Genomic DNA, 21,271 nt, shown 5'->3' with positions numbered 1-21,271 from the left:
TTATACTGGTATAGAAACCCTCCTACAGTCAAGGGTAGATACAAGGGGACAGTTTTCAAGTTATAAAAATGGGTTTCATAGAAAGTAGAGGAGACAATTCAGGTTTCTCTTAAAGTAATAGTAGTTTTGCGTGACACCGAGTAATGGGATAGTTTTTAGGCAGTAGGTCAAAAAAGTACTAGTAAAATGGGTTCGATGCCTTAAAGGCTGCCGAATAAATGATCGTATAAGGGTCAGATTGCGGTGATCTTAGTACGGGGAAGGTCTGCCGGCTCCGCGGCCACCCCCTCGACCACCACGCATAGGTCCACCTCCTCGGCCACCTGGAGCGCCTCTGAAACCACCGGGACCGCCGAATCCTCCCTGCTGTCCTCCAAAGCCAGGACCTCCATAGCCACCGTAGCCGCCAAATCCTCCGTTTCCTTGTTGGCCGTAGCCACCGCCTCCGAAGCCACCGTATCCCCCATAGCCTTGTTGACCGTAACCTCCACCGCCGTAGCCGCCTCTATTTCCACCATAACCCTGGTTGAAGAGCTTCTGTTTGTTTTCGATGGCTAAATGTTTCAAATAAATATTCAATATCAAATCGATGAACTTACAGAGTTTTACTTCGCATCGTTTTCCTTCGATCTCAACCCAACGGGTTTTGGCCAAGCTTGATGCGACGGCATCATCTTTGAAGGTGCAAAAAGCGAATGGCTGAAGGGTGCCTCGGTTGCGATCAGTGCGTCTTAGAAGTTTTTAAGGAAGGTCTCGGATTGGTAAAAATCGGAGTACCTTTCGAAATTTTCGACTTCTCCGAAAGTCTCCATCAGTTCCTGCACGGTCTCGCTAGCGGTAGCTGGGTTAATACCACCAATGAAGACCTTGCAGTTTCGCTTCTCAGCTGGCTTGGGATCGATTCGTTTGCCATCGAGGAATTGTTGGCCAGCCGCGACCACAGCGTTCACAGATTCTGGGAGTTCGAATAGAACGAAACCAAAACCTCGAGAAAGGCCAGTACTGGGATCAACTTTGATTTCGACGTCCTTTACTGCGCCAAACTGCTCAAAATGAGCTCGAAGAGAAGCTGAGATAAATTTGAAAAGCGCACAAGGAAATCTACTGACCAGTAGTTGTCTGTTTAGAGACACCACCGATAAACATCTTTTGGTTATTTGGTGAATCGGGAGAGTTGATGAGTTGACCATCCTTTGGATTGGACTTGATTTGAATAGCTGCCTGCGGTGCGTTTCCACCTTGGCCGCCGCCATATCCTCCTCCGTAGCCGCCCTGAGCTCCACCTGTGTTGTAACCTCCACCTGAAGCTGCTGGAGCGCCGTATCCACCAGCGTCTTGTGCAGAAGCACCTCCAGCTCCAGCACCGTAAGAGGTAGCCCCACCGGAGTAGTCGGCCTAAAGCTTGAGCAAATATTCCAAAATAGATTTTTACCTCTCCCGCTGGTGCTGCTCCTCCACCAAAACTACCGTATCCACCGTCGTAAGACATCTGAGAAGGTTTCATTTAGAATAGGGAGAAATTAAAATCAGAGTTTAAGAAAGTTATAATTAATTCTCTCGTTTATCCTTTTTTATTTTATTTTAAAGTGAAGAAGGTAGGTTTTGAACAATTAGAGCTTAGAAACTTAGATTACAGAGTACGCGTCTTAGATTCTTTATCAATTATCATGATCAGCAGCTGTTGTTTCTTTTTATCTCTTAGACTGTGTTTTTTATTCTCTTGGACGTTAAAATTAATTTAGTCGGTTAAAATTAATTTTTATCAGGCGGATCCGTTGCATTACCATGTGGCAGACATAGTAATCGTACGAGCATGTTGATTTCAATCTAGAATTAATGATGATTCGACACTTTTCTTCGTTGTTGCCAACAAGAGGGGGATTGTTTTGTTGTGCGTTATCAATTTTATTTAAAAATAAATGGGCAGTTAAAATGCATTTGAAGGTTTTTGGTGGAATATAATATTTTATCATATTTTCTGGCAAATGAATGGCACTGATGGTTAATGGATTGTTTTAAGTTTAAAAGTGGCTTCAATCGTTAATGACTTGAAGAATCTCCTTCCAAGGATCGTCAGCCTTGAGGAAGGACTGGTTCTCGTTCTTCATCTCATTGAGAAGATCGAAAATGAAGCCAAAATCGGGCAGTTCGCCCCACTGGAGGCCCTTGATATGATCAAAAATCCAGCACATCTTGGTGATGTCAGGCTGGTTTGGTTGACCTTCCTGTGGATCATCAGGAGTGTCGAAGCAGAAAAGAGGATCGTCCGGGTCCTCTTGCCCGAAGAGAGCATTTCCATTCAAGTTTCGTTTCATACGCTGCAATGTCTGGTGCTAGAGTTCAATAAATAAGGATGTTTTTGGCTATAAATCCTACCCAGTTGCGCATATCGTCTTGTTCGTGGATCATTTCGTCCCAGGGAAGACACCCGTCGAGCATCTCTCGCAAAACGTAGCAGCAGGAAATCAGATCATCTCTAACATGCGGCCTGTCACCAGCCATAACATGCTCCGACATGTATTTCTTCGTCCCAACCATGTTCAACCCCCATTCTCGTTTCATGCGTTCCCATCTCTTTGAAAGGCCAAAGTCGACGATGAATAATTTGCTTGATCCACGGGCAGTGACAGTTGCTCGGGCACGGCCGAGGACAAAGTTACTTGGCTTGATGTCACGGTGAATCAGTTTTTTCTGAAAGGAAAATTTTATTTTACATTCAGTAAATGAGAGGTTACTTCGACTAATGTCTGCATAATTTTGAACATTTGTCCCGCCAAGTCTATCCAGCAGGCGAAAGGCAATCCCATAGAAAGCTGTTTGTGGACGACCTTGAGGTCCTTTCCCAGCTCTTCCATTATGATAATGTTGAATAACCCTATCATCGTCGAGTTGTGACCGTGAAGCTTCGGCGAAGTGTATTTCAGCTTTACTTCTTGCCCACAATAATACACGATTGGGATGCCTTCTTTGAGATTCACATTTCTCTGCGAATATACTTTGAGATGCGTATAGAAACGTTGTTCGAGGTTGATCTGTGGCAATTCGCAGAGATAATGCTCGACTTTGATGACGACCTGAAGTTTATTTCAACTCGATTCCGACGTTATTTTCTACTCTACCGCAACTTTAGTTTCTCCAAACGGTTCTCCGTAGAGAATGCCTTTATAGACGGAGCCGTAAGCGCCTGAACCAAGCTTCTTGATTATTCGAACTTTCAAACCATCTGCACGTAGATCCACAGCTTGCTCTTCCACAAGATGAATATCTCGTTGCGGCGCATTCACAAGATCGGCATCATGCGTCATTTCCATATCCTCTTGGCCGACGACAGAAGTTTCGAAGTTCGAATTGTAATCGCTCGTTACTGGAAGTATATGCGGGAAAAGTTCAATTAGTTGCTCCATTACCGACGATCTAACATAAAATCTCTTAAATATTCTCGTTAATTCTTGGGGCTGAAGAGGTATCATTTTGATACAGTGATTTCTCTAAGATTCAATTTTCCGTCAAAAACACGATTAACAGCTGCTGCCTGGTGTTTCTACGGTGGAGGCGAGCGCTGATTGGTCGATGCCTGGCGAGCGCCAAATTTGACTGACTTGGCGATTTTGGTCGTTCTCAGAAATTGAAAAACTAAAAGATAGCCTTATCTGAATTGATGAAACCTTCCTGGTTAGGTTAGACTTCTGCATCTTCACATGATTAAAAAAATTGAATTAAAAATTTTGAATTTTATTAGAAAAAATTTTAAATGCACAGTTAGAATATTTCTGATTTCATCGAATCCAAATACTCAAGGGCTTCTTTTGCACTCTCCATGAAGTCTAACAGTCTTATCATCACAACATTCTTGATACTGTGAGTTAAAAGTTCTTGTTCCACAGCATTTTCTTGCGCCACTTTCTGGAGCGTAAATGAATCTATCAGGATACTCGCCGCAGCATTCAAACTCGTCTTGGTGGAGTCGTTGATAGTTGGAGGAGTGAAGGCATTCCTCGTTGTGGTTGAAATCGCGGGAGAGATAAGACCGAAGATGAATTTGTGACCAAGATAGATCCATGATGTCTTGAATCAATTTTTTCTGGCACTTACAGAGGTTATTTTCGCAAGAACTGTCTCCATCTGTGCAAAATTCATTCCCCACTCGAAATGGTATTCTAATGAAAGGTTTTACCAATTTGTCCTGGCAGTGCGCGCCAAAATTTTCAAAAAAAGAAAATCAAGGAAGACTACCTTGGATAGTGAATCTTGCACTGGTCCAGATCCAAGCATTTCACACATTGACTGTAATTAAAGCAAGCCCGATCGTATTCGTCCTGCGCTTCTCCTTCAGGAGCGTATTTGGTCCCGCCGAATCGACAGTAACATCCGTAGTGCGAGATGTTGTGGCTTTCAAAGCCGAGTTCTTTCAGCTCCTTTAGAATTTCTTTTCCAAAAGGTAGCTGCCAATCTGCCCGAGAAATCTGAAATAGTAACGTAGCCAGCGCCTTCTTCATTTTCTCTTGAGCAAAGTGTAGTGATAAGAAAAAGGTGGCGGAGCTCCCGCGGCGCCCATGTTCAACCCCGTTCAACTGAGATAACCACAATCAAACAACTTAGAGTCCGTTTCGCGGGAATTGCGGCGCTGAGAAGGCAAATTGATTTCTTTACGCCCTGTTTTTTTTGCTTACCATTTCATAAAAAGACAGCTTTTCAAGTTTATGAAGGTTTTATTTCAGATTTAAATAATTCTAGGCACGTGATAAATGAACATCGTATGTACATAATATTTTTTACAGAAATGGAAGATGATGATTTAGAAGGTTTGCTGTTGGATAATTTGAGGCTGCGACCAGTAGCTGTTTGACCAGAGGTTGAGGTCTAACCCGGAATTGGAAACTGAAAGATGGAGTTAGAAAAGATGGACGGGGGTTTTGACAACTTACCAGGAGGTTGAGATTCGATTGCAGCGGGCTGAGCGCCATGGTCGGTCTCTAAGAATCCTTGATAGCTGCTGTAATGCTCAGCTGGGAAGGCATTTGGCTGAGTGTCGTAGACAATTGGAACTCCAGCGTTTGCATCTTGGATTCGCTCAAATGAAGGAAGACGTTCTCGATGATCCTGGAATAGATTTTAGAATTTGATTTTCGGAAATAACTTTTACCTGATGAGAATCTTCGGAATTATGAGAGTTGTTGATTGGGGACTGAGAGCCGATAGAGTTGGAAGAGTTGATGGAGTTGGCGTCGGAAATCTTTTCACTGTTTGGAGTCTCCAGATTTTCGTGCACTTTGAGATGCTTTCTCAGCGAAGATGGATGAGTGTACGTCTTTCCGCACCCTTCAACCTAAAAAATCATTATTAATAACTGTCCGCTGCCGTCAAAAACTCCCATAAAACTTCAACACGTGATATTTTCTGACCTAATTGACCTATCACGTTGTATCGATTTTCGAAGGGAATATCTGACCGGAAAAGTATTTTTATTTTGATTGATTATCTTGCTGACCTTAGCATTTAGCTGTTACTGATCGAGCACTTTTCAAAAGTTAAAATTTACCTTGCATTGGTAGGGTTTCTCGGTGAAATGAACGTTTGAGTGCTTTTTTCGGTCGCTGGAATTGGCAAATCGTCTGTCACAACCTTTGAACTCGCATTTGAATGGCTTTTCTCCTGAAACAATCAGTAAGAATTAATAACGCTTAGTTTTTCTTACCTGTGTGAGTTCTTTTGTGAATCTTCAAATTTTCGCTTCGAGCAAAGGTTTTCCCGCAGCTTGGAAAGGGGCAGACAAAGGGTTTTTCGCCTGAAAGAATCTTTTAGAAGAATGAACTCGAAGGATTATTTTTTTACCTGTATGAACGCGGATGTGGTTGACAAGCTTGTATTTAGCCTTGAAAGGAGCGCAATCTCTCGAGCATCCAGCCCAGTAGCAGGCGTGATCAACATTTTCTAGGAGAAAAGTTAATATCTCAAGATTTTGCTTGGTTTCGACTTACCAGGTCCGCCAACATGATCCATAGTCACGTGATGAACAACGTCGGACATAAATTGAAACTGTTGACCGCACTGCTGACCGTTAGGGAGGATCCATTGGCAAGCAATGTCAACCTAAGAGGAAGATTGAACAAAGATTTTTCAAATGTTCGTTACCTTTTGCGCCGAGCTTCTGGAAAATGGAGGGAACAGATTGCTCATGGCTGAGCTTACAGAACCGATCTGAGAAGGGTAAACGCCTCCTCCCAGTTGCCAGGAGTGGAATTGAGGGTCTTGGCTGGAGAGGTAAGTTGCATGGCCGAAAGAGACTGTTTGAGGTTGAGTTTGGTTGGTGTAGAAAGTGTCTTTGGGGTAGTAGCCTTCGAAGCCCTGAGGATAAGAGACAGAAGCAACTGTCATTTTTCTAAGAGAAGAGTTAGTTTCGTATACTTAAAATTCTCAAGAAAGACTCCTTCATATTACTGAATGTCTTTGATGACTTACCTGTAAAGGTTAGAATTACAGTAGTAGATATCTCTGTGGGACTTCTAGTTATTGTTTTTGAGAGAAGTTGGTTTCGCTGTCGGGTGCTCAGCGGGAGTAACTGTAGTGAGTGAAGACCGCCTGGGGGAAGAGAACGGATTCACGAGAGAACACGAGGTGGCGCTTTCTTGGGGCACGCGCTCGAGGCCGGAGCTAGCGGCGCTCCAGGCGAAGAGACGGCCAACGAGATCCCGTGACGGCTAATGGAGGTAATCCTCTGGAAAAAGCCGCGAAAGTCGTTAGAACAAAGGAGAAGTTTGTGTATTTTCCAAATGGATTACATTGATAAATTCATGGGGTTTCGGTTGCAAAAGATATCTTAGTCAGCAGCAGTGTCTTTCTTTTTTTTACTGAAGTATTTTATCTTGCTTATATTGAGTAACTAAAGCCACTAACGAAGGACTTACTAAGGATATCAGTAAGGCATGCCTTCTTCAGTAAGAAACTGATCTTTCATAGTGCAGAAGTCTGAAGTCATGGAAGAGAAATGTGCGTTCGCATTTTTCAAAGATGCAAAATAAAGTTTGCTTGGTTGCTCGATTAGAATGATTTATGAGCTGAACTGAAGAAGAATTAAATTTACTTCCACTCGTTTGAATACATTGAGCTGAGAAAGGGTGAAGTTTAGCTCTTTTGAAACGGAAGGCGCCCCGGGGAGCTTTAGAATTGAAAACCATTTCGCCATTCTCTGAAAGACGTGGATTTCATCAAAGCAAAGGTTTTAGTGCTTTAGCCTTTGTCAGTTTCTCATGTGAATGTGTGTAACTGTAATATATTTTTGAGACAGGATTAGAACTGAAAACAAGGAGGAACCGCTTTAAAAAGAGGAAAACGTTAATTCTTCTGATCTCCCATTTCCCGCTTGCATAAATTTCCATTCTGATCAAAGGCCTGGGAAATCACGCGATATCCGATCTTCGATAATTTCTGCATTTCGTTACGGAACTCATTATCGACAAGCCCCGGCGGCGAGTTCCTTTGATTTCGAGGTGGGAAGAGGGAAAGCGGTTTTCATTCCGAAAATTATGGAAGCTGAGAAAAGTCAGCTCTGATCGATTACAGTCATCAATCGGCCCCTTTCTTGTGGAAAATTGCGGGTCTACTGGAAAATCAAAAAAGGTCAAAGTCGCCTGGGGAAAATGATTTTTCGGAAGTGGGAGATATGTATTTAGGACGGTTTTGCTAATGACCCCAAAAGAGGACACTTGTTCAATATCATTTTTAACCGATCACTTTAGTTGAATTCGATGATTGCTGAAAAGTTTGATTGGAAAAGTCTGTTTAGAATTAGCCCCAAAATAAAATGCGAAATCTGTTTCGACTCTCGAAAGCTTAATTTGATGAATTGATTTCAGGTTTCTCCAATTTTTCCGGTTATTTTGACGATTTCGATTATGCACCAGAAGATTGAATAATTAAACCCAATATGTTGCAATTTGATAAACTCTAGCTCGCTCGATAATGAAACGGAAGTTTGAGCGCACGTGTGTGCCCAAACCGGAGCGCCAAGCTAAGCCGAGCTCGATACACCTGGACACGTGACACTCGAAAAAATTAATTTCGATCAATTACCAACTGAATTTTTGAAATAAAACATGTACCTGTAGTCCGTTGCATAAAGAATATTAGTCAATCCTCAATGATTCTTATCAACCAATATAAGATAGCAAAGTAGCTTTTCTTGTCAATAAAATGATGTACAAAATAGTCAAAGTCCTGTACGTCAGGCATTTTTTTATCTGAATCTTCATTTTCAGAGTCACCTCCTTGATGTCCATTTTGAAAGGTACCGCTCGGCCTAAGTAGTTTAATGATACGAGCGACTCATCTCGGAAAACGAAAATTCAGAGCAATCGATGGGTTCCGAGGCTTTCTGACGCTTTGAAGATGTTTTTCGCTGATCGATGGCTTCTGAAATTTCCGACTTTTTCTTAATTGAATTAAAACGCCGATCAGATGCTATTGATCGCTCTCCTTTTCCGGAGTCTGTCTTTTACGGATATCTTCAGCCAGTCCAGGTCTATGATGAGTTGAGTTCATTGAAAAAAATACAGTTAGTCAACTACAGTAGTGTTGAAACAGTCTGTGTCCTCTGCGTTGCAGTGTATTCAGCTTTCCGCTTGATGATCCAGTAATTTTATGTCCAGCAGACCAATTTTACTTGCCCAATTACAAGATAATCTCCTGGTTGTTATACTCGTCGACATTCCCAGACATTTATGCCAGTTATATAGAACTCAAGCTAACCGGAAAGGCTAAAGCTGTCTTAGCCGTCTCCCGCAGAGTTTGAACCTGTCCGAGTTTTCTTCCCAGCGAGAGTATATTATCGATTCGTAGTGAGTTTCTCACAAGGCTGTATATATCGATATAATATTAAAAAACGTGCAGGTGACAGTTTTGTGTAACGGAAAATTAAAAATTTAGAGCTCGATATTATTTTTCCCAGATTTTTTTATTTTGAGAATCCTTTCTATTCCAGCAAACACCTCCTAAACGGTAGATATGAGTGATCATCTTTATGGGATTGTTAATATGACTGTAATATCGATCAATCAATTAAAAGTTAAGAAAAGTCCAATTGAATAAACTTTGCAAGATTTATGAGTGAACGAGGCCCCTACTGTGCCCAAATAAAGGTTGAAAAGGGAAGAAACCAGCGTGCTGTGCTTTTAATATTTTTCAAAACGGAATAGAACATATTAAAAACTGCTGGAGATCATGCGGATGTTATTGTTATGAGACTCTGAGAGCTAGAATGCCGCGAATTGCATCTGATTGATTGAATTTCATGCTTTCTTGCAAAACAGCGGGGAGGGCGGTGCCAAAAGTCGCGCTCGACGGGGGAGGCGGTGGAATTTCAGGTGCACCAAAGGAGACTTGTGCTATTTCAAAGATGCCCCGCCTGCTTCTTGAGTGGAGTTTAGCATGTTACTAGATGGATAGAGCGAGTTTATTTTCATTTTCTTCCAGCTACAAAAACTGTGTTTGCAATTATTCTCTTATTATGAAGCGATTCGATGCGGCCCTCAAACTCATCTTTGAAGAACCCTGCATCTTCTTCTCCCTCAAAATTGTAAAAAAGTCTGTATAATCCGGATAGTTGGACTTCATTGAGAATTTGTGCCTCAAGATTGTCCGCAGATTCAACTGAAAGAATCCAATAAATTTGAAAATTTCTTTTGACATCAGAACTAACCGTTCAAGACAACATTTTTTACAGTCTGACCCTTGTGACGAATTTGGACATTTATCGTGGTAAGTCGAGTTTTATTCCAGAACCCACGAGCAACAGAGACATTTGTCGGTGCAGGTGGGGCTGGCATCGCGTGCTCTTAGAAATTATGAATTTATTTTTTAATTGGCATATTTTACTTTGATTACTGGTTGTGCGCTGTTCTTCAACGTTCTCAAGACTTGGCGTTGACATGATTGGGTGTTTTCGGAACGGATTTTCTTTTTCGTATGATTTATTCTTGAATAAGGGTAAGCAAAAGAAATATTTTATAATCTTGAAAATATTATTTATCGATATAAGTTATATCATATAAATAGTTACCACGAATGAGGAGGTTGATGATGTTGATCCACCCGACCGGGAAAGATCTTGGGTACTAGTCAAGTATTCAATTTCTGACTGGTAACTTTGATTGAGTCCGCCTATGTTTGAATTATTCGTTTGCTGAGGAGGAGGTGCATAAGGAGAAAAGCCTTGAGATGGAATTGGACCAGGATTCATCGAATGGACCGGTACTTGTCCGTTAATGGTCATGGTCCTCAACATTGCTTCCATTTGTTCCCTCATCGTCTTAGCCATAATTTGACCATGATTCTCATTGTGTTCCTTCAAAATCGAGACTAAAATTTTAATTCAAATGCATGCATGATGAAAAAGATCGTTACTTTCGGAGTCTCTTCTCCGAATATCTTCTTTCAATAATTTTATGTCGTAATCGGTTTGCTGAATTGCTCGTACATGCCTCTGATTTTCATCATCCTTATTCTGTAGTTCCCGTTTCAATCGATGAACTAGAAATAAGGAATATAAAAAGTAGCTTTGATAGAAAATGACCTTCATTTTTGAGCCGAGAATTTTCCTGTTCAAGGTCTTTGGCCGACCGTGCGGATCTTTTCCATCTTTCAGTGCAGTCATTTTCTTTGTGGGCGCTAATCATCAATTGGGAAAAGTTTTGCTCGCAAAACTCGCACATTTCAGGAGCATGGCGGCAAAATTGAACGTGACTGTCACAAAAAAAAAATTATGACTTTCAATCTATCAGCTAGATACCTTTCATAATCTGCAACTGAAATGCCTTCCTTATTCTGTGGACAAGTTGTGTGCTTACAAAGCATACGGACTTTTCGAAGATGTTTTTTCAAACTCGGAGCAACGCGCTCGGATCGAACATTTCGATTCCTGCACATTGGACAGCCCTCTTGAGCGCTCCTGTCGAAACATCCTCTACACAGATGATTGAAGCAACACGACAGTTGAACTGGGTCTTTAAAGACCTCCCTAAGATGAGAAAGCGTTAAATCTTGCGGTATATTAAATATATAATCGATTTTTTATATAAATCAGAAATACATGCAAACAGGACATGAGCATATTTCTGCGAAAGTCCGATTCGGAGTCGCCTTTGCTTCACCATTTTTAAGCTCTCCTTCTATTCCCATTTTCTCAATTTCTGCTATGTTTGCAACTGCGCTGCTCTTTCTCAAGCTGCCAAGGCGAAATGCAAATGTTGATTCATTGTTAAATACGAAAGGAAAATAGAACAAGCCCGACTAGTTCAAATACTCGCGGGCTTACTCCTTGTTGATTTCAGAATGGTTCATATATTTGGATTTCAAGAATTGAACATGTAACTTTTCGAGAACTGAGAGTTGATGAAGAGTGAGTCTGTGCAGTGAAAAGTGCTAGAAATATCAGCTTGAAAGTTTCGTCGTAATAACATGTGGAATTTGGAATATCTAATTGGCGGTTGCTTCTTGCTGCTCGAAACCGGCTTCGATTGTTTCATTCAAAACGCTACAAAATCATCACACTCTGTTCTCAACTTTGGACATACCTAGATTCAGCTTGAATAGAGTCTTTAGAGGCCTCTGTTTCCATTTCTTCGTCAGAAGAGATCGAGTTCGCAGAAGTCGAGTTGTCATCTTCGCTTCTCATCTGATTCTGTTCGATTTGATCGGATTCAGTTCCTGAGTCTTCTTTTTCTTTTCTCTCATCATCACTCTTTGAAGAGCCAAGAGATCCGCGCTTTTCCATGCGTACGTTGGCTGCGAGAACAGGCATTGTTTGATTGGGATTTTGAGCGATATGCTTGGAGGTGCCGCTTCCAGATGATTCGCCCGATAATTTTCGTCGAGGTTCGACAGCAGAAGTATTGAAAATGGGTCGATCAGCCGGACGTTGCTCTTGGAGCTTAGGTGGACGTGGTCGTTGCTTTCTAACACCAGTTGGTTACTAATCTAGGGTCCTAGAAATTTACCTTGGAGGATGATTAAAGCCACAGAACGCACATCTCCACTGAAGATAGTCAAATTCTTCTTTTGGTGAAAGACCGTTGTGTTCAGCGCATTGCTTGCAAATCAAAGCGTACATTTGATCTGGGCTTGATCCAGTCATCCAGCCGACCTGAAAGTATGATAGCAAAAGGATCACTCCATTTCACCTACGATTTTGTCCATCCTCGATGAGTTCAAATTCTGCGACGGCAAAGGTCGAATAGTCTGGGGTCTTTGCCGCATTCCCTGGTTTACCATTGGCTGCTTTTGCTGAGGATTTCTTTGGATTGGGCTTGGTACATTTTGGACTTGAGCGATTTGTCCAGACTTTGGGCCAATTTTCTTAGGACCGATGCTCGTGATGTTGCCCTGAACAGTTCGTCGACGAACAGTTGGACTTTTGCTGGTTCTTCGGCTTTCAGCAAGCTTGGTTTGTACTTTTTCAGGATCTCGCGCGCCTTGTTATACGGTTCTTTTTCCATTACATTATCGATCAAGGCGTCTTTCTCTTTTTCTATCCTCTTGATGTCTTTATCGATGCTCTTGTACTTCCGCTCATAGTAAAAGACCGAGAATCGTCTCAGAAGATAAATGAGAACTGGAATACCAAGGAGAACAGAGAGGACGCGTGTTCCAATAGGGATGACTACGCTTGGGTCCATGAAATCGATGGAAGATGGAAAGTTTATGTACATAAATCCGAGAGCAACAGCATAAAAACCACCCCTATGAAATCAATAAGAGATTATTGTTGAAAATGATAAGTACCCATAATAATGAATCTTTCGACAAGCCGATTTCTTCCTAACGGTAGTGCTACATCTATCTTCTTTGAGTTCTTTCAACTTCTTCTCAATATCCTCAAGAAGCGCGGCAGTGTCCTTCTCGGCTTTCCCCTTGAAAAGAGAGAATAGCACCATTCTGAAAATAATTCTCATATAAACTGAGGCCTAAATCTAAAAATATGCCTTATTGGCAAAAAAAAACGGGCCCGTTAGTCGCGAAACTCGTCTAACGGTTTTCTTGCAGCTGTCCACGAAAAATCAGATTTGAAAAATAAGACAACAATCCTTCGGTAAAGGCTCTAGAAACTGTTTTGTGAATAGTTATTATTAGAATAAATAAAGCGAGACTGAGGCGATCAGGACCTTTGCAGAAAATTAACAGTTTGTACAGTACAGTATTGAAAAGCTTTTTGAAATACGTCTGTTCCTCTTCCATCTTCGATTTCTTCGCTCGGCACATTCTCGACAATGGAAAGGTTTATTGTTTTGGTGCTTGCTTTGGGAAGACGATTCAGAACAGTATTTATCGCATTTCTATACAAGTCATAAAACGAGATTTTCCTTTGTCTATTTACCTATACACGCGGCCGTATAAAAGAAAGCCATCCACATGACCGGCTGGTAAAACTTCAACCGTAGTTCCAGGCCAAACTCTATCCATCCCAGTCATCTGATCTTTTGAGTAAAAATAATCATACTCGCCAACAACGTAGTGAATCAAGCTGGCGTCTTTTGGCACTGGATAGTTTCCCAAATGCGAAAAATGGGCGGCCAATAATTTAAGCTTCTTTTTGGCAAAGTTTTCTTCGACGTCTTTCGCACGTTTCAATTCGGGAAGATTTTCTATTTCTTTTGCGATTTCTTCATCTCTATTGAGCCATTTTGTCAGTCCTGTTCCGATGGAGTTAAAATAAGGTTCATAACCAGGATGTGCTTTTATATCTGCTTCTAGGCTGTTCCAATCGATTCTATTCGAGAGCGCCCCTGTCGTCCAGACTCCCTCCGACGTCGACCAAGAGAATCCAGGTGCAGCAGCGATTGGTGTCGGAGAAACCGAGGCGACAAGAGCCGCAGTATGTCCACCAAGTGACAACCCAGTGACTCCTACTCGCTCGATCTTTAGCTCTTCTTTGATCCATTTTGCGACGGCGTTGCATTCAATAGCAACACCCATGCAAAGCGTGATCAGATCGGGAAAGCTTCGAAGACCGGAATATTGTTGCTTCTGTGGCTTTCGCCTCGCATAATAAGGATTTTCCATGATACAGGAGGCGATGTTATGCTCTTGCAATAATGGCTTAACTTATTGATGTAAAGTTGAGAAGGGAGAGTGATTCTACCTTGGCGATGATTTCGCGTCTTCGCTTGAATCCATGATCGCCAGTGCCTGCCGTTTGGATGACAATTCCTTCAACTTCTCCGCTAGCAGGTAAAACAAGCTGAAAATATCCTCTTCGGCATTCTTTGGGCCAAAGCTCTTCATCAAGATCCAAATTTGCGTCAAGTTCCCCTTCGATTAAAAGATAGTCTCCATCGATCTTCTTCGATTTCAAAACGATAGATTCTGCGAAAGAGTCAATCATCTCTTCAATTCTGTTTTCAAGAATTTCATCCCTGTATTCATCTACTCGGCGAATTTGATCAGGGGTACCGATACCATCGTCGAAGAACGTGAGCTTTCCAATAGCTGCTACCCCTGTTGACCAGGCGCGATCAAAATAAGAGTATTTTCGCATTCCCCAAAGATTGTCGGCAATTAGCCTGTCATAACCGATACCGAGCGTCAGTCCGATTCCGAGTCTTTGGACTCCTCGGCGAATCATCTAAAGGAGATAAGGATAAAATGGAGTTATAAGTTGAACAATTATTTATTTTAAATTTTGAACGAGGAAAAATGGAACAGTCGCAAATTCAAGGCAAGTTCGACTCATAATGGTCGAGCCTGATTCCGTCTTCGGCGATGGTGCTTTCGATGCTCGTGAATCCTTTCTGATTCAAAAGCTGCTGTAGAACTGCGATTTGTACGTCCAGTTCTTCTGAGGTTGAATTTGGGGTTGACATTCCACTGAAAATTATTCTGATTTTTCTAGATTGAAAAAGACCTAATAATACTTTTCTAGACACGCTTTCACTGACCGCGTCTTTTACGGAGTCAGTTCAAAGACGAAAATGCAGAAGGCAGAGAGAAAGCCCGAAAGACCGGTAAAAGTTCCTGAAAAAAGTGCCCCGAAGACAGGAAATCGAGGCTGGGAACATCCTAGTGTTCGTCAGCTTCAAGGATTGCCGCACACAGTACCCCCACCTCAGCAGCAACCTCAACAGCCTCGCGTTCGACAAGTTCGACAGCAGTTAGCCCGGCAAGTTCGAGAGCCTCAAAAACAAAAACCGCAAGTAAATACGGAAGTGAGTATTGCCCAAGAATTGAAGAAACCTGAAAAATGTCTCACGCTGGAAGAAATACTGGTAATTGACATTCGTTTTATGATATTCAGTAATCCGTATTCAGGAATATATTACCTGTGAAACTACTACAAACAAGCAGCAAACGGCACTCGTAGATGAATTCATAAATGGTAAATATTTAAATCAGAAACATGTTTATCAAATTTCTCATAAGGATCAAAGCCATACGACCACGACTCCCTAGAAAACTGTATTCGGCAGATAGTCGACGCATGCGTTAAAAAGCCTCAATTTGCACCAATCTACACCAAGTTCTGCATCAACATGCACTTCAAGCTCGATCATTTCGGTTTCGTTACTGGCGAAAATGACAAGTACGTCTGTATAAGCGTGAAACAAGCAATGGCAGAAAATATCAAATTGAGAGGATTCCGCGAAATCCTAGTCGATCTTCTGGTAAAAAACTTTTACGGAGAAAACAGACAGCTCGGCGTTGTTAGGTAAGAAAACTATCGAGAACCACTCTCACTGTGTCAAGAATGATCGGAGAGCTCTTCAACGGCAACATACTCACTCGAAATCTTCTGGAATTTATACTAAATGAGCTGATGAACGGGCAAACTCATCAAGATCTCGTTTCGATCTTGCAACTAGCCTACACTGTCAACGACCGCCTCGCCAAAGGCCCTTCAGCGGATACAATTTTTATACCAATCGATCCGTCACAGATGGATACCGAACGGAAATTTGGGCGGAGGGTAAGAATGAACTCAAATCTCCAGAATAACGATTCTAATCGAGTTTAAGATCCTGGAAGGATTGCAAAGCTTTATCCCACAAATACTGAAGGCGCGAAAACTCGAAGAAAACCTAGTTGCTGAGCTCCAGAATCTGTACAACATTGTCAGCTTTTCTTTAGTTCAAATAAAGCAATCATAAGCTTGATCTCACCTCGGTGGAAGTAAAACCATCGCGCAGCCGCCCCTCCTGCACCGGTTAGTTTCGCTGCAAGACCAACTTCGCTTGCAGCAGAGACTATCGCATCGAGGGAGGCGTGGGATACACCTAAGGAGGCGAGTAAGTGTTGATTGATTTCCACCAATTCTCGTTGTTGTTGATACGAGCCGAGGATATCTTCGGATTGAAACAGTTCGAGCCACTTATGTACGCATTCTGATAGAGCAGACATGACTCCGTTTACAATATCCGTTAGACGATCACGTCTGCGTCGGACGAACTCAACAAGTTGAGCTGTGGATCGCTTTAAATTTTGATCATACAAGGTTGATTGGTTACATTTACCTCTACATGAGTTTCTACAATCAGTATTCGAGGTGAGTGGTTGATCTGGAATGGTTCGAAATTTCCCGGTTGGTATTTGATGAGACCGCCTTCTATAATCACTGTTGTGTCGATACCAGAGGATCGACTGTGGAATATGTTTTCACAGGTGCTATAAAGCAGTCAATGAGCGTTTGTTTATTCTCCTGACCTTGCTAGATCGCGTATAAGCCCCCTCTCGTGCGTGGTAAAGGTTCCGTTTCCGCCTGTTGCTTCGGAAATCTGACCACTATCGACTAGGATTACGCCCGCAAGAGCTGCGGAGAGTGAGGCAGATGAGCCCAGCCCAGCGCCAAGAGGTATTTGACTAGTAATCGTAAGAGATAGGCTTGGACAGTCAGCTCCGTATATTCGCCGGCAACAAAAACAAGTGCCATGAAGGAGCAAACAGCTGGGCCTGTTATACCTTCAAACTCTAGCAAGAGGTAATTTGAAATTCATATTTTGATTCACAACCTGCTGATATGAGTTCTTTTATCCTTTCTATGTTGTCTTGAGTGTCATTCAGGCGAAGCGAGGGGTCAGCCCACCATTCGGCATATTTTTCTAGGCTCAGCGATAAGCTAAACGTCTTTAGTCAGTTACTGTCTGTACTCCTCCTTGCTATCATACCTGAGAAATCAATGCAATACTGTTCGTATGGCAACGTTCTAGCCGAATGCTCAAACGCAACTGAAGAGCTGTTGCTAGAGCTGGATGACCGTAGACAACTGAATGTTCGCCTGAAAGAATCAGCTTTCCAGGGGCAGAAACGACAACGACACGGTCAGCTGATGATGTTTCCGAAATCCGACTTCGTGGCATTTTTTCTTCTAAAATAATGCGAATCTGATGGATGAGCTTGCTGGAAATGTATTGTGTGACATTCGGCAGTGCAAATTGTAACTGAGGATAAGTGATGTGTGAGATATTGAACTAATACATCTCTCTAGAGACTCTCTGAGAGAGGGCTATTTTTCACCAGTCGATGGGACCAAATTTGGCAACAGCCTTTTCTGCTTTCATCAGATCGGAGCGGATTTTCTAAATTTCTTCAGTATTTTCAATCAAACAGAGCATTTACCTTTCGGCGATAGAAAATCGGACAGTCGCAGTTGGAACAAAGAACTTCCTTCTGCATGTGCTTCTGACAGCGCTGGCACTGGCTCCAGAGCTTGTTAAAATCAATTCGAAGATCATCGAGCTCCGCCTTGTGGCTCAAGTAGAGCTCGATTTCGTTCTCTTTGCAGCTCGGGCAGACATTTCCATCAACACCCTTTGGCATCGCCGCTGAAGTCAAATAAGTACGATGGAAAGAAGAGATAGTGTACCTTTGCATCCCATGCATGTCTCTCGCTTCTGGGTGAATTTGAAAAGTCCACCAACTTTTGAAGTCGTCACAGCTTTGACTCGAGTGTGATCTCCCTTGAAAAGTACGGATTTCGCCTTTGCTTCACCAAGAACAGGCTCGAAAATCCGAAGAAGAGGATTTTCAAGCGAATGGTGAAGATAATGTTCTTTGAAAATTTTAGTAAGGAGATGTTCATTTGAGACTCACCAGCATCGATTGGAACTGAGTTGTCAAGCACATAGAGCGGATCTTCTGCCTTCTCATAAGCAGGTGTGTTCTTTGGCTTTTTGATGAACACATAGGGTACTCGATCACCGAGCTGCGGTGCGGATCCTGGGTCTCTCTTTCGCATTCGTTCGGCGAGTTCGCAGTGTGCCTGCTTTGAAGCGTATCCCTCGGCTTTCTGCGTCAGTTCTTTTGTGATGACTAGCTTGGAGATATCAACTCGATTGAGAAGAAGATCTCTGATGGTGTCTTTTGCGTACTCAACCGCGCCTTCTGGGTCCCGGTTGATCAACATCATGTCAAGGCATTTGGAGATGAGCTCAGAAGCAAGTCGGCAATTATCACGACGGACAGTTTCGATACCCTTGTTTTATCGTTGACAAAAGCTTTTGTGAAAACCTTACCTTGCAATCCATCTTATCATGCTTCTCCGGATTGGATGAGTAGTAAAGCCCTGCGTATCGCTTTTTGTTGATAAGAAGATACGGACAGTAGACTTTTTCAAACTCCAGTTTGATTGGTTGGATGAATTTGGCCGTAACAAATTTTGCTGCCTCAGTACCAAGCTCAAAGGATTTCGCGATCGAGTCTGTTCCGAATTTGATCATGACAGAATCAGTATCACCGTAAACAACTTGGGCGTCATGCTCGTATCCGTTGGCTAGAGTCCATTTGAAATAACGAACATTTAATAGTTTTTACCTCTGGTGTAGTTTGCCTCAACGTGTCTCTTTGTCTCGTCAATCATCATTCGGCCAAAAGCGGTAACAGATCCAGATATTGGCAAGCACGGAAGCTTTCCAACCTGCGCTCCGGTGAAACCATAGACAGAGTTGGCCGAAATTTTCAGAGCAAGCTGTCGACCATCCAACACTTTTTTCTTGAAAGGACATTTCTCGATTTTGAGTTCTTTCTTCGCTCTTCCTCGAGCTTCAAGAAGATTTTTCAAAATCATCGGTAGAAGGCCCTCCCGGACTTCTGGTTTGACGAATTCATCACCAGTCGGAGTTTTTATGAACTGATCCGGAGAAAGTTTCGAGCGCTCTAATTTATTTTGTAACAGTGTTGTATAGCATAGATTGTGCGCGCGCATGATTGAGGGATAAAGAGAGGCAAAATCCAAAGTCGTGATGGGCTCTTTGTAGTAGCCACGGATCGGGTCGATGACTGTTGCTCCCTCGTACTGATCAGACTGCTCTGTTTTCAAAACAGGCATGACAAGATCACGAATCGAGGACTCACGTAGAAGCTGATAAGAAATTATCTCAAGCAGGTCAAAATGATTTTTACCTGGGCCATGACTTTAACAGATTGTCCTCGAGTAAGAAGATAAGACACAGGGACACCCGTTACTCTCGCCATTTCCATTGTATTCACCACAAACATCAGCTTGTCCATGAGTCGAAGTGGTAGCAACGCATCTTTGAGGCAGTAAACAGCCTTGAATAAATTATCGGTCGGTGAAATCAAGGAAGAGTACTCACCAATCGTCGTCGATCTGATTCATCTCCTGCTTGCAAATCAGAAATGATTGAATGGTGGACATCTTCTTTTTGCTCTTTCAAGAAATGGTAGGAAACTGCGTTTAAGTTGTAAGATCGGAGTTTGTAGTTTTGAACGATAGAGACCATGACGTCGAGTTGGATTCTGCCATCAATATTTACCTCTTTGTATTCCCTCGTGCCCATTTGCTTGGACGAGAATTTGGCATCACGTACTTTGGAAGCGGTGTTTCGGACACGGCCGAGGAAGGGGAAGGTTTTACTCTTGAGCGTATTCGCTCGGTTTACTAAAAGTTTCATGAGTTGTTATCTACCGAGAATTATTTACCAAGGTATGAAGTATCGAAGTTCATGATATTATAGCCTGTAATAATATCAGGGTCAACGAGACGAATAAGTTCGGCAAAGCCTTCCAGCATGTCAATTTCTTTCTCGTAGCAGAAGACGTGGTTGCCAACGATGGGACTGCAAGAGTTCAGTGTAAAAATCATCCGAATAAACGGCGAGGGTTCACCTAAAGTAAACATCAGACCACGAATAATTGAATTAGTGCACATAGAATCAAGCGAATTCGAGCTCTGATCTTTCTAATTAATTGATTAATGGTGAACCAATTAGTAAAAAATGATTCGAAACACCTTAATCTACACTTTTTTACCATTTTTGGATGCATCGCCTAAAATATCAAAAATCTCTGAATGCTTTTCGTCAGACTAACCTTGATTTTGCACCATACAAGCAATTTGAATGACGGGGTCATGTTCCGGCTCTGGAAAGATACCCTTTCGTCCTGCGCATTCGATATCATAACTGAAGATTCGCATGGGGGCGATGTCCGCCCATTCACCTTCAGGTTCATGAGGAATTAAGTCAGAGAAGTGTACATCGGCTTCAATAGAGCAGGTTGTTTGCTACAGATTGATTTTTGTCATGGTTTGGATACTTTCCTTACCTTATCCCATCTTCGCTGATATTTTCCGTGAGGAACTGTTACCCAAGACGCTCCTCTGACTTTGCAATCGACCATGAAACGGACTTCGTAATCGATGTGACTTTCGAACATTTTAAAATTGTGATGAAATTGACCATTGTCAGTCGTCACTTTCCATCCCGGCTCCAACACATTTTTACACGGCGTCATTAGCTGCCAAGAAGCAACAGTTATTTTTATAAATGGCACTTTTCCCTGTGAGTTGTATCCGTAGATATCTTCCTTCTCGCACATTTCTGCTCCGAGTACAGCTTTTGTAACGCCCTTCATAATTCCTGCGCGAGAACCGAGATTGCTTACAACTCGGTCGTTGAGCTCTTTCACAAATTGGCCGCAGTAGTCCTCAGTGAAGCCTTTTGGTGCTGGAACATAGAAGTATGGCTTGAAACCATTGACATAAAGACAGATTGATGATCCTTTTTTTATCGGTGCCATAAATTCGGATGGTCGGTTTTGGATCCCCGTTTTCAAACTCGACGAATTTATCCAAATCAATCTGCTGGAAGACGAGGTCTTCTCCTTTCTCTCCCTCTGGACGTCCCCACTTTTTACCCCATTTTCGTTCAATATCACCCGGCTTATACCAATTGATTTCGTTCTCCTGTGGATCTGAGTCTGAGCGTTTCTGCTTTTTACTACTCGGCCCGGTCGAATCTGGCTCCCTTTTCTTGGAAACCATTCTTCAAAA

The 21,271-nt window shown here is 42.4% G+C and overlaps 11 protein-coding genes across 11 annotated transcripts in view; 2 read left to right on the top strand and 9 right to left on the bottom strand.

Annotated features, from left to right (window-relative positions):
• Window positions 1–21,271, top strand: part of LOC145699732 (GDP-L-fucose synthase-like) — an 81,868-nt gene that overhangs the window by 23,029 nt on the left and 37,568 nt on the right. The gene's annotated exons all lie outside the window — the stretch shown is intronic.
• On the bottom strand, window positions 114–1,823 carry LOC145699729 (heterogeneous nuclear ribonucleoprotein A/B-like). The gene is made up of 6 exons (XM_081776998.1): window positions 1,785–1,823; window positions 1,433–1,489; window positions 1,110–1,395; window positions 778–1,069; window positions 600–730; window positions 114–554 (listed from the first exon to the last, which is right to left on the bottom strand). The coding sequence occupies exons 1-6, from the start codon at window positions 1,785–1,787 to the stop codon at window positions 250–252; spliced, it is 1,074 nt and encodes a 357-aa protein (XP_081633124.1). The 5' UTR covers window positions 1,788–1,823; the 3' UTR covers window positions 114–249.
• On the bottom strand, window positions 1,869–3,452 carry LOC145699724 (casein kinase I-like). The gene is made up of 4 exons (XM_081776991.1): window positions 3,120–3,452; window positions 2,736–3,074; window positions 2,377–2,691; window positions 1,869–2,333 (listed from the first exon to the last, which is right to left on the bottom strand). Exons 1-4 carry the CDS (start codon window positions 3,402–3,404, stop codon window positions 2,034–2,036), a joined length of 1,239 nt encoding a protein of 412 aa, XP_081633117.1. The 5' UTR covers window positions 3,405–3,452; the 3' UTR covers window positions 1,869–2,033.
• On the bottom strand, window positions 3,725–4,506 carry LOC145699736 (phospholipase A2 group V-like). Its single transcript, XM_081777006.1, has 2 exons — window positions 4,234–4,506; window positions 3,725–4,157 (listed from the first exon to the last, which is right to left on the bottom strand). The coding sequence occupies exons 1-2, from the start codon at window positions 4,494–4,496 to the stop codon at window positions 3,794–3,796; spliced, it is 627 nt and encodes a 208-aa protein (XP_081633132.1). The 5' UTR covers window positions 4,497–4,506; the 3' UTR covers window positions 3,725–3,793.
• Window positions 4,705–6,599, bottom strand: LOC145699727 (uncharacterized). Its single transcript, XM_081776996.1, has 9 exons — window positions 6,460–6,599; window positions 6,133–6,379; window positions 5,979–6,090; window positions 5,833–5,931; window positions 5,696–5,785; window positions 5,540–5,652; window positions 5,144–5,326; window positions 4,926–5,100; window positions 4,705–4,878 (listed from the first exon to the last, which is right to left on the bottom strand). Exons 2-9 carry the CDS (start codon window positions 6,373–6,375, stop codon window positions 4,796–4,798), a joined length of 1,098 nt encoding a protein of 365 aa, XP_081633122.1. The 5' UTR covers window positions 6,376–6,379; window positions 6,460–6,599; the 3' UTR covers window positions 4,705–4,795.
• On the bottom strand, window positions 9,445–10,409 carry LOC145699735 (uncharacterized). The gene is made up of 4 exons (XM_081777004.1): window positions 10,055–10,409; window positions 9,871–9,970; window positions 9,695–9,829; window positions 9,445–9,645 (listed from the first exon to the last, which is right to left on the bottom strand). The coding sequence occupies exons 1-4, from the start codon at window positions 10,310–10,312 to the stop codon at window positions 9,455–9,457; spliced, it is 684 nt and encodes a 227-aa protein (XP_081633130.1). The 5' UTR covers window positions 10,313–10,409; the 3' UTR covers window positions 9,445–9,454.
• LOC145699739 (endoplasmic reticulum junction formation protein lunapark-B-like) lies at window positions 11,312–12,960 on the bottom strand. Its single transcript, XM_081777009.1, is given in 6 exon segments — window positions 11,312–11,527; window positions 11,568–11,948; window positions 11,991–12,136; window positions 12,178–12,255; window positions 12,258–12,732; window positions 12,775–12,960. Coding segments are annotated over 6 exon segments (1,290 nt in total). The 5' UTR covers window positions 12,927–12,960; the 3' UTR covers window positions 11,312–11,469.
• Window positions 12,993–14,610, bottom strand: LOC145699723 (protein ABHD18-like). The gene is made up of 3 exons (XM_081776990.1): window positions 14,132–14,610; window positions 13,367–14,088; window positions 12,993–13,325 (listed from the first exon to the last, which is right to left on the bottom strand). The coding sequence occupies exons 1-3, from the start codon at window positions 14,525–14,527 to the stop codon at window positions 13,148–13,150; spliced, it is 1,296 nt and encodes a 431-aa protein (XP_081633116.1). The 5' UTR covers window positions 14,528–14,610; the 3' UTR covers window positions 12,993–13,147.
• On the bottom strand, window positions 14,652–17,382 carry LOC145699740 (uncharacterized). Its single transcript, XM_081777010.1, is given in 7 exon segments — window positions 14,652–14,856; window positions 16,146–16,455; window positions 16,497–16,647; window positions 16,687–16,824; window positions 16,827–16,950; window positions 16,992–17,106; window positions 17,148–17,382. Coding segments are annotated over 7 exon segments (1,101 nt in total). The 5' UTR covers window positions 17,340–17,382; the 3' UTR covers window positions 14,652–14,785.
• LOC145699731 (uncharacterized) lies at window positions 14,929–16,286 on the top strand. The gene is made up of 5 exons (XM_081777000.1): window positions 14,929–15,254; window positions 15,298–15,364; window positions 15,409–15,694; window positions 15,733–15,952; window positions 16,002–16,286. Exons 1-5 carry the CDS (start codon window positions 14,961–14,963, stop codon window positions 16,131–16,133), a joined length of 999 nt encoding a protein of 332 aa, XP_081633126.1. The 5' UTR covers window positions 14,929–14,960; the 3' UTR covers window positions 16,134–16,286.
• On the bottom strand, window positions 17,372–21,262 carry LOC145699717 (DNA polymerase delta catalytic subunit-like). Its single transcript, XM_081776985.1, is given in 12 exon segments — window positions 17,372–17,558; window positions 17,599–17,804; window positions 17,846–18,031; window positions 18,073–18,454; window positions 18,495–18,751; window positions 18,793–19,339; window positions 19,381–19,530; window positions 19,575–19,879; window positions 19,921–20,106; window positions 20,311–20,503; window positions 20,545–21,006; window positions 21,008–21,262. Coding segments are annotated over 12 exon segments (3,195 nt in total). The 3' UTR covers window positions 17,372–17,492.

This window comes from Oikopleura dioica, chromosome 2 (assembly GCF_907165135.1).
Source record: "Oikopleura dioica chromosome 2, OKI2018_I68_1.0, whole genome shotgun sequence".
Classification (NCBI taxonomy): Eukaryota; Metazoa; Chordata; class Appendicularia; order Copelata; family Oikopleuridae; genus Oikopleura; species Oikopleura dioica.
This window is presented reverse-complemented; position numbering and strand designations above follow the sequence as displayed.